General features: G+C 42.3%; 2 protein-coding genes across 2 annotated transcripts in view; both read left to right on the top strand.

Annotated features, from left to right (window-relative positions):
• The window catches only part of ift56 (intraflagellar transport 56), a 13,179-nt gene extending 7,083 nt beyond the window's left edge, over positions 1-6,096 (top strand). The window contains exons 8-17 of the mRNA XM_013911626.1: positions 246-364; positions 1,050-1,105; positions 1,585-1,638; positions 1,725-1,788; positions 1,872-1,960; positions 2,255-2,338; positions 2,426-2,495; positions 4,012-4,118; positions 5,501-5,634; positions 5,786-6,096. Of these exons, the coding sequence (XP_013767080.1) occupies positions 246-364; positions 1,050-1,105; positions 1,585-1,638; positions 1,725-1,788; positions 1,872-1,960; positions 2,255-2,338; positions 2,426-2,495; positions 4,012-4,118; positions 5,501-5,634; positions 5,786-5,900 (892 nt within the window). The 3' untranslated portion in view covers positions 5,901-6,096. The remainder of the gene's footprint in view (positions 1-245; positions 365-1,049; positions 1,106-1,584; positions 1,639-1,724; positions 1,789-1,871; positions 1,961-2,254; positions 2,339-2,425; positions 2,496-4,011; positions 4,119-5,500; positions 5,635-5,785) is intronic.
• Positions 6,097-8,356: 2,260 nt separating this feature from the next.
• ubn2a (ubinuclein 2a) overlaps positions 8,357-9,797 on the top strand; it is a 20,118-nt gene continuing 18,677 nt past the window's right edge. The window contains exon 1 of the mRNA XM_013911627.1: positions 8,357-9,595. Coding sequence (XP_013767081.1) covers positions 9,293-9,595 — 303 coding nt within the window. The 5' untranslated portion in view covers positions 8,357-9,292. The remainder of the gene's footprint in view (positions 9,596-9,797) is intronic.

A 9,797-nucleotide genomic window follows, 5' to 3' on the forward strand; every position in this document is an offset into this window, starting at 1 on the left:
CTTGTGAAGCTCGCACACAAGAATTTCACTCACATGTGCTGTACCAATGTACCTGCACATGTGATGTGACAATAAAAGTGATTTGATTTGATTTGATGAGGCCTCAAGCCTGGGAATCTGTTAGTCCTTCTTCTGTTATGGAAGCCGTGGGGGTCATTACTCAGGGCTCATGGCCAAGTGAAAGTAGAAACGCAGATCGATCAGTAAATCAGCAGCATAGCCCTGTACTCCTTATTATTCTGCAGACACTGCATCAACCTGTCTTTCTTGAAAGATAAAGTCTCCACCCTCTCTGCATTTGTGAACAACACCCTGAGATGCTTCAACTCCTTCGCTTGTGGCAGCAACTGCTCCCCAACCTGGAGTGGGCACCCCATCCTTTTTTTTTTTTTTACTGAGAACAATGTCCTCACACTTAGAGGGCAAATGTCAACTACAAAAATCAGAGACAAGATCGCGAGACCCAATGTCCTTCACCCCTGTCCGACCAATCCAGCCCATGTTATAATGCAGCTAGAACCACAACTGCATTTATGCTTCAGAAATGTTCTTGGTCTAGATGAACAACATGTGCCATGAGTATGTTGAAACACAGTCCTATTGGCACACTTTGTAATACTAACTTATTATGCCATTCATCTAATAACAAACCAAAACATTAGTGATACAATAGCTTCTCTGACTCACAATCTATTGCAATTTACAAGTTAATGCCCATAAAGCGACAAATCTGACCATGAGCATAATTTGGGTGAAGATTAGGAGACAATTGTGTGCAAGTGAACAGTACTGTGAGAGGATCAGCGATTCTTGTGAAATGAGGATAAATGGGTGACGTACACCTTGGCTTTGCAAAAGCTCATTGGTCCTTTGGAGGAGCTAAAAATTATGGGCAAACATAACGTGATGCACTCTTTCTTTCGCAGCATCAAATTTATCGTGCAGCATCACTATTCAGTGATAATAGATGTTAATTTCATGTAAAGCTGTATTAATCACCAGATTTTGATCGAGTTGACGCATTCACATACTCGCATTTCTGCTCACAGACGATGTCGAGGAAGCTTATAACCTCATCCAGGATTTGGTCCCCACCACGCCTCAGGTGAGGTTAAGTTTTAATTTTGTCTTTTTAAACGTTTGGTCGTAGTGTTTCACTCCAAAAGTCTCTCCAGTTTCACTTTAATATGATATTTGTTAAAGTTTGATGTTAAGTTTAGAGTCAGTGCTTGTATTTTTAAAGTCACTGTATGGTCTTGTTACAGGAAAGAAAATGCCCAATAAAACAAAAACAACCCCGGCAGATTAAATAAATCCTGCTAACAAAAACTCTTCTTCTTTCTTCCCACTTAAGAGCTCTCGAGGAGATTTTTCTTTCCTCTGATCAGTTTATTTTTTTATCTTCAAAAGCACTTTAATGTCTCCTGGATCTGAACAATCTGAAACTCATGACGTGTTTGGCTTTTGTATTCCTTTTATGTTTTGTTTTTTTCCCTTACTTGTTGGAATGGATTTTGACGGACTTTGAAGCTGCGATGAAACAATGGATCAAATGATTCACTCTGATCTTCTTTTTTTTAATAGGAGTACATTTTGAAAGGAGTGGTAAACGCTGCTTTAGGACAAAAAATCGGATCAGTGAGTATTTCTGTAAGAGTTACATGCAAACAAAAATGATGGCTCCGAGTGTGAGACAAATGTGCGATTGTGCTTTCGTGTTTCAGAGGGATCACTTAAAAATTGCTCAGCAGTTCTTTCAGCTGGTCGGAGGCTCGGCGAGCGAGTGCGGTACGCCCCACAGAAATCTGACCTGTTTTATTATTTGAGGAAAGTGTGTTAGCATGTGTGTATTACATTTTCTATCCTTTCAGATACTATTCCTGGCAGACAGTGCATGGCCTCCTGCTTCTTTCTCTTGAAACAGTTTGAAGACGTTCTCATTTATCTCAACTCGGTCAAGGTTGGTGTTGCTCGCTTGCAGTGGAGAGTCAGTGTTATTTATTTTTTTATTCAGGTAAAAAAAAAAGACACTCGCCCACACGCTGGGGGAGAAGTGCCACTTCAGATGACAAGTGGTGCTTTACATTTATTCGTGTGTGTGTGTGTGTGTGTGTGTGTGTGTGTGTGTGTGTGTGTGTGTGTGTGTGTGTGTGTGTGTTTTCTCCTCCGTGATTCGTGCTACCAAGACAAGGCTGACACTCGTTTTATTTCTGGACACGTAGGCACTCGTCCTTTTTGTGCTTTTCTTTTTCAGGGTTACTTCTACAACGATGACACATTCAACTTCAACTATGCTCAGGCAAAAGCAGCGATTGGCAACTACAGAGAGGCAGAAGAGGTGCGCTAACTGAGCAGCCGTTTATATGTGTCTGTGAATAAATTGTTGGCCTTTTTCTTTTTACTGATTTTAATTTTTGGTTCACAGGTTTTTCTGCTCATTCAGAGTGAAAAGATCAAGAATGACTACGTTTACCTCAGCTGGCTGGCACGATGCTGTATGTATAGTCGATGTTATACTAACGGTAATACAGTGTATTTACAGTCACAAGCCACATTATTAGGTACACTTTGCTACTACAATAATAAGGGGGTCTTTCATTATTCAGCCCTGGTTTAAATCTTTGTGGCATAGATTCAGTGAGAAGCTGGAATTTCCTCAGAGATTTCCATCCATATTGACATGACAGCATCACACAGTTGTTGCAGAGTGCAGTGAAGTATCAGTAGTCAGGGTTTTTTCCTGCTTAGGGGAATTTGTGTTGCCTCCCCCCAATGAGATTTCAGTCAGAGCCAAATTAAATTTCCCAATTTCAATCAAACACTTGCTGCTGATTTGTCAGCAGCATAGACTCATTGCCATACTATATGCAGACTTGTCATGCATGTATGTGTGCGGTCATCCCAGAAAACCCTGAGAAAGCAAACTCCTACTCTGCTTGTTCAGTATTTGTAAAATGGTAAATGGTAAAGTCCAGTTAAACAATAAAACAAAAAGTGCATCTGTCACAACAGGGATTCACACAAAAACATTACAGAAGAAAATCTGTCCTGGGCAGCTCAACTCTGAGCTAGACTTTGACACAGAAGGATTAAAAGGTGCTATCGTGGGCGATCGCGGCTCAAGAGTTGGCAGTTCGTCTTGTAATCGGAAGGTTGCTGGTTCGAGCCCCGGCTCCGACGGTCTTGGTCGTTGTGTCCTTGGGCAAGACACTTCACCTACCGCCTACTGGTGATGGCCAGAGGGGCCGATGGCACGATATGGCAGCCTCGCTTCTGTCAGTCTGCCCCAGGGCAGCTGTGGTTACAACTGTAGCTGCCTTCACCAGTGTGTGAATGAATAGTGGAATTGTAAAGCGCTTTGAGGGTCTCGAAAAGCGCTATATAAATGCAATCCATTATTAATATTATTAAACCAGTTTGGCTGATTCTGTCAAATAATCAGTAAAACTGTAAGAGTAATCCTCACTGCAGCCGGCTGCCAACACAAGAACGCCATCTGTTAATTTCACTCTGCTGATAAGGTGTTTGTTCAGTATGAAGATGAGGAGTTTTGCATATATTATAACTAAGTGTGTAACAACCAAACGAGGAGCATAAATGATCCCGTTTCTTAGTTGCTGCTGCCAGCTGCACAAACATCTGTGAAACCTTTTTAGGTAGACATGAAAAGGATACAGTAATCTTCATCTGATCACATAAAAGCTCTTAGACACCTTTACACAGTGAAAACAGAAATGAGCGCCCCTTTTTACTCGTTCACCGAGGCTGAGGCCCGAATCAAACATTTCCAGCCTGAGGCCTTTAAAGAATTTAAGGTCTCTCATCACTCAGCTGGAGTTTCTCTCAGCAGCTCTGAGAAACCTCTGATGGAAGAAATTTCTTCTATTTTCAGCTTTAATCTACATCAATAAAACCTGCCCGCAGCCTTTAAAATGTTCCATATTTGAATGTAAAAGAGCTGAAACTGCATGTGAGCGTTGGGTTATTGAACACTGATCTCGGTCTCATCAGACATAATGAACCAGAAGGGTCAGCTTGCCTGGGAGCTCTACCTGAAGATGGGAACCTCCTCAGATTCCTTCCATCTGCTCCAGCTCATTGCCAATGACTGCTACAAGGTGACATCCTCCTCCCTCCTCTTCCTCTTGTACTGTATGTGGTGGCTGTTTTAACCCGGTGAGATCTTACTCATCAGCAGTGATGACCCCAATCCTATCAGAACACGTAGTCTCAGCAATCAGGGGACAAAAAAAGTGTTTACAATACTTTTTTGCTCATCTTCAGAACAAACTGGAGGGTTATGCTCATAACTGTGACTTCACAGGGGTCATTTTAAGATTTTGGAGAAAATGAGTTAGTCAGCTGGGATATGTTCCTGCCCCTCCACCATAGCCCCGAATAAGAGATTAAGTAGACAGGGAAAACGAATCAATTATATTGATTGATTAATTAGTGGTTAGTTAGTGGTTTCCTTTCCAAACACTGAAGGAAAGATTAATGATAAGAAATGAAAACTATTATTTAGTCGCAGCCCTGGTTTGAATATTTATTTGCCTTTTGTGATGAATTTACACAAAGTGCCACAGCTAATGATTTGATACTTTATTGAGTAACTTGCTGATTATTTATTTTCCATAGATGGAGACGAGACAAAAACCTGTCACGGTATCAGATCAAGAAAAGCAGCAAATACTCAGCCTCATAACAACAACAGTACTTTTATGTTTTTGTTTGTCTGAGAGTAAATCATTGATTCTGGCTGCTGGATGACTACATGTGGCAGCTCGCTTGTTAAAACGCCTTCATTTATTGCTGAAGGCAGGAGTCCTTCAGTTCAGTTGTGTAACATTTCTGAGGAATGCCTGCATCCTGAATTCAGAAATGTCAGATGTATTTTAGAAGTCCCAAATGTCACCTTAAATGGAGAAACGGCACCTTTTATGCTCCGCCTGCTGGATTTTGTGGTATTTTTCACAGGCTGTGCAGCTGCAGTCTTTACCGAAAATATTTTGATATCTTTTTAAAGTGGACTTACTGTGTTTTTCTTTATTTTCTGTGTGTAACTGTCAGAGTGCTGGATGCTTACATATAAATGAGGTCATCACTGAGTCAAAAACTCACTTTTAGCTTCACAGACTTCAGACTCTTACCTCTAAACATCTTGCTGTCAAAGAGAGGAGATATCTGTAATAAGGTCATGTCAGGGACACAGCTCTGACTGTGAGCACAGGAATCCACTTGCTGTTTGTGAGGGGCAGCCAATCAGAAGACACAGGGCCTCAAAGAGACACAAACTGCTTGTTTTAGACAGAGGATTAACTGAGGGGCAGCACAAAGGGCCGGCATGAAATAAAAAAGCCGTGAATCACACAAAACTACTCTAAAGTCCAAAAACAACAATATGGAGCTGGGAATGAGCATAAATAGTCCACCTGAAGTTAAAGAAGTTAGTAAACAGGCTTTGCGTGCCGATGCTCATGACTGCAGCCTGTCGTTTCAGATGGGTCAGTTCTACTACGCAGCGAAGGCCTTTGATGCACTGGAGAAGCTGGACCCAGCCTCCAACTACTGGGAGGGGAAAAGAGGGGCGTGTGTCGGCGTCTTTCAGCTCATACTGGCAAACAAGGAGCCCAAGTATGTTTGTCTCTCTTTCCTGTGGGGAGGTTTTAGTTTTGATCATCGTGCCGTCTGCAGGAATGGGTGTGAGGTTTAAGCAAAGTAAACATGAGAGATTGTGCATTCTTTACGTAATCTTGTATCCTCACATATCCTGTTTGCACCCTAGGGAGACTCTTAAAGAGGTGCTGACCCTCTTGCGAAATTCAGGAAACCCCCAGGTTGAGTACATCATCCGAATTATGAGGAAGTGGGCCAAAGACAACAGAGTCCTCCTCTCGTGACAGCCTTGAGCCTTCAGTGCTGAACTGAAGACTCCAAGCCCACGATAAGAGCTGCCGGGATGCAGACAGCAGCACTGATGATTTATCCCACATCAAGAAGGATTTGTATTTTTCTACTATACTCTAGTTCTTTGTGCTGTTCTGTGTACATGTATTTAAATTTAACACATAATTTAACTGGATTAAACTTTTTTAAAACAAATGTCAGTGTGTAAACATTTTCAGACCATAAATTACACACTAAACACTTCATACTGTCAACATCTATAAACATCAGTGGCTATTTCTAAACGTTGCACATTTCCTAAGAGTTTATTGAGCATAGCTGCTAAGCTGTGCTCTGTACCAGTGAAGGAAGGATTCCAGTCTTAGTATTAACTCTGAAAAAATACTTTAGGTTTTCTACAATTTAATTTTTAAAGTTACATAAAAGTCCACCATTTGAAGTACACTTTACCTGCACAACTAGTATTTCCACATTGCACTATGGTGTGCATGGGCTCACATATAAACAGTTAAAGGAGCACTCACTTCAGGCAGTATTCCACTTTTATACAGCTGTTATGACCCTGGCCTTCGTCTGAGACCTGTCTTTAAAAGGAAAATATTGAAATGGGTAAAATACGTGCTTTTCATGTGCTATTAATGAAGCTGCAGTAAGGGCCTGATAGGTCTCTGTGACTCACACCAGTCTGTGACATCACCTCCTTCACTCATTTTTCCTGTTAAAATAGGAAAAAGTGGTGCCCATTTTTTGGCCAGTTTCCTCATTAACATCTTCTGTTAACATGATAAACGTGTAATAGATTACAGTATTGGACCAGAATAGACATTTTTATTAAAATCATTAATTATTCTGTTCATCAGTCATTTGCAGCACGGTTTTGTTTTTCTGGTTTTATTTAAAAGGAAAATCAGTTTTCTGAGTGACATCAAATCTTTGACATGCAGTAAGCGTGTGGAAATGTCAGTAGTTAAACCTTAACCTGCCTCTGCAGAGTCTTCTTCAATGATAATAACACAGATCCTAACCCTAATCTCTACCACTTTACTTTCACAATATGGGATTTGGGGCTTTTGCTGATTGCTCACTAAGGCCTTTGAAATCAGGAAATGCACAAAAAAAAAGAAAGTTCTTGATATGACGCATCAAAAAGTTTTTAACTTTTTAGGTTCGAGTCCTCGCTGTTGTCGGGTTGCTAAGCTACTTTCAGTTGGTTAAACATACTCTTCTTTTATTCTGTGCCTGTGATGATTTTCAGATCCATCTCGACCAGAATGACAAAATCGGGCTACTCCCTCTAAACAGAGCACAAAATGAAACCAGTGACCATTGAACTGGTCTCTGTGAAACCCAGCGAGGTGCCGTTTCAGTTGCAAATTTTACAAAGCAATCTATCAGGACCACCACCCAACCCCCTCCAATACAGAGTGAGAAAAGTGGGGAGGGGCTGACAGGGACCTGGGAACAAACTTTTACCCGGGGGGTTTGCAGCAGGCTAATTGAGACGTGGTTTCCATGCAGTAACCGTGTGCATTTTTATCCCTAACCCCCCTGTCGTAGGTAGACTTTGTCATAGATTTTGATTGGCTGTAGTTTACAAATGTGACCACATGTCAAGTCAAGTCAAAAAACTTATTAAGATAGATGTGAGAGGTGTTGATCACAAACTAATGTGCACATCTACGGGGGCATCCCTGTGGAAAGCCAGAGATGACTAGCAGACAGAAAAGCAGCTGAATTAACAGCTTTAACAGCTATCAGAGATTACAGAAGAGTACAAACACTGCTGTATAAGAACAAAAACTTTACTCTTTACTGCATTTACTTAGTGAGACTTTGAAAGATTGCATTCAAATAAAAAGTTTTCCATTTGCATAAGCCATACCACACCTTTAACCTGCAGAGGCTGATTGTGTTGATGTGAAAGACAATTCAAGTCGAATATATTTGTATAGGACAAAAGACAATTCAGTGTGCTTCACAGACAGAGAAATATAAAACTATAAATATTATAGTCATGCTAAAAATTAACAAAAAGATTAAAACATGCAGGAAAAGCATACAGGATTACAGGGTTCAGAGGTTGAAGACACAAAGCCTTGATTTAAAAGGTGTTCATTTATTTACAGTTTTATTATTTAGGCAAAGAATATTTTTCAAACTCTGACTTCATCTCACAGTGACTCCTTATGAGGAATTTGGCTGAAGCCAAACCTACAAAATAAATATGTATATGATTGAACTTTTTCTTTTCATCTGGATTCTTTATGCCTGAAACAGTTTATCTACTTTATCTACTTTCCCCCCATATTTGTCACACTTACGTGTTTCAGCTCATCAAACATATTTTAAAAGCTAAACCTACCTGGCATGTGTGACAAAGTATCCCTGCCCTAAACCTAATACCTGTTCGTGCCACCCTTGGCAGCAAGAACTGCAGTCTAGTGTTTCTGGCAATAAATGCTTCTCATCATTGTGGAGGAATCATGGCCCACATTATTTTAGTTTTAGTTTTGGAGTGGCCTTTGACTAGGGGGGAGTTACTTTTTCCACACAGGCCCCCTTGATAAATTAAATCATAATTTAAAAACTGCATTTTGGATTTACTCTTATCTTTGACAGGAAGGGGGAAAATACTTTTCTTAGAGTATATGTGAACACGCGTTTTATTGGGATTCTGCTTACAGTGTGCATCAACAGGTGGATAAATCAGCTGGTTTAGGATGGTTATCTGAAGCAGCCAATCATCTGGCTCGCCTTCTTCCCTTTTACGATTTGATGTTTGAGAGTGAGCGCGTGCAAGAATGCACGATTCAGCGTTTTTTCCCCCTGAATAGACTAAATGAAAAGGTCCAGGTGAGAGCTGTGGATTCAAACACGGCACACGGCACGCGGTCAGAGTCCCCACACAGCCTGTCCTTCACTCACACACTTTATAAAGGTCATTATTGTACTGATGGTGTTGTGATTATAGCCTGTTGTGACAGAGGCGGGTTTAGGATCGGGCCACGCGCTGATTGGACATGATGACCCCCCTGTGGCACTGTGCTTCCGTTTAGTGCGTACGCGCAGGCGCAGCGACCCCTCTCTCTTCTGATTTTTATTTACTCCCGAAACCCAAGATGGCTCCTGTGAATGTCTCAGTCCCATAGCAAATCGAGGATGCGAGTAGCTGCCGAAAAAACAACTTTTCCCCGAGCGTCGCATCCCCTGGAGTTTAATCCGTATGCCGCGGAGGAGGCTGTAACGTCCGCGTAGGCACCGAGCAGCCGTCGGAGCTCCGCGAAACCGCCTTCAATCCACCAATTTGGAGTAGTTTCGCGAAGTAGCTCTTCTCCTCGCTGTCGCTGTCTGTCCGGAGCGAGGTTCAGGCAGGCAGCTCATCCAAATGGCCGAACCGAGAAAAGTGCAGTTTGTCACCCTCTCGGCCTTCGCAGCTGGAGCCGCCGCGGAGTCCAGGAAACGGCGGCTGGAGGATGAGGCCGACTTCAACTTCGACAGAGCCGGGGAGGTCGAGGCAGCGACCGGGGCAGGAGGTGCCGCCAGCAACGGTCGCCTCGTTAAAACCGGCGACAGGGACAAGGCTGCAGCCGAAAAGAGGGCGACCGTGAGGCTAAACCTGCCCCTGTCCGAGCCTGACGACCGCTCGTCCGCCGAGTTTAATTACGGGGAACTCATCCAGAACCTCCAGGTAGGATCTCCGAGTTTAAGCAGCATTACGAGGCCGGGGGAGAGAGAGTGGAGCCGGAGTTAATTTATCGCTCTTGGAAGTGTTTGTGTGGACTTGTTTGCTAAGTTAGCTGGAGAGGGGGGTGCACCTTGTGTTTCGATGGCATAGCGTGGTTGAAACTGACCAGCACAAAAGAGAGCAGCATTTCTTCATCTTCTTTTTT

The sequence above is a fragment of the Pundamilia nyererei genome, unplaced genomic scaffold (genome assembly GCF_000239375.1).
Source record: "Pundamilia nyererei isolate P.nyererei 1_Seehausen unplaced genomic scaffold, PunNye1.0 scaffold00068, whole genome shotgun sequence".
Taxonomy (NCBI): domain Eukaryota; kingdom Metazoa; phylum Chordata; class Actinopteri; order Cichliformes; family Cichlidae; genus Pundamilia; species Pundamilia nyererei.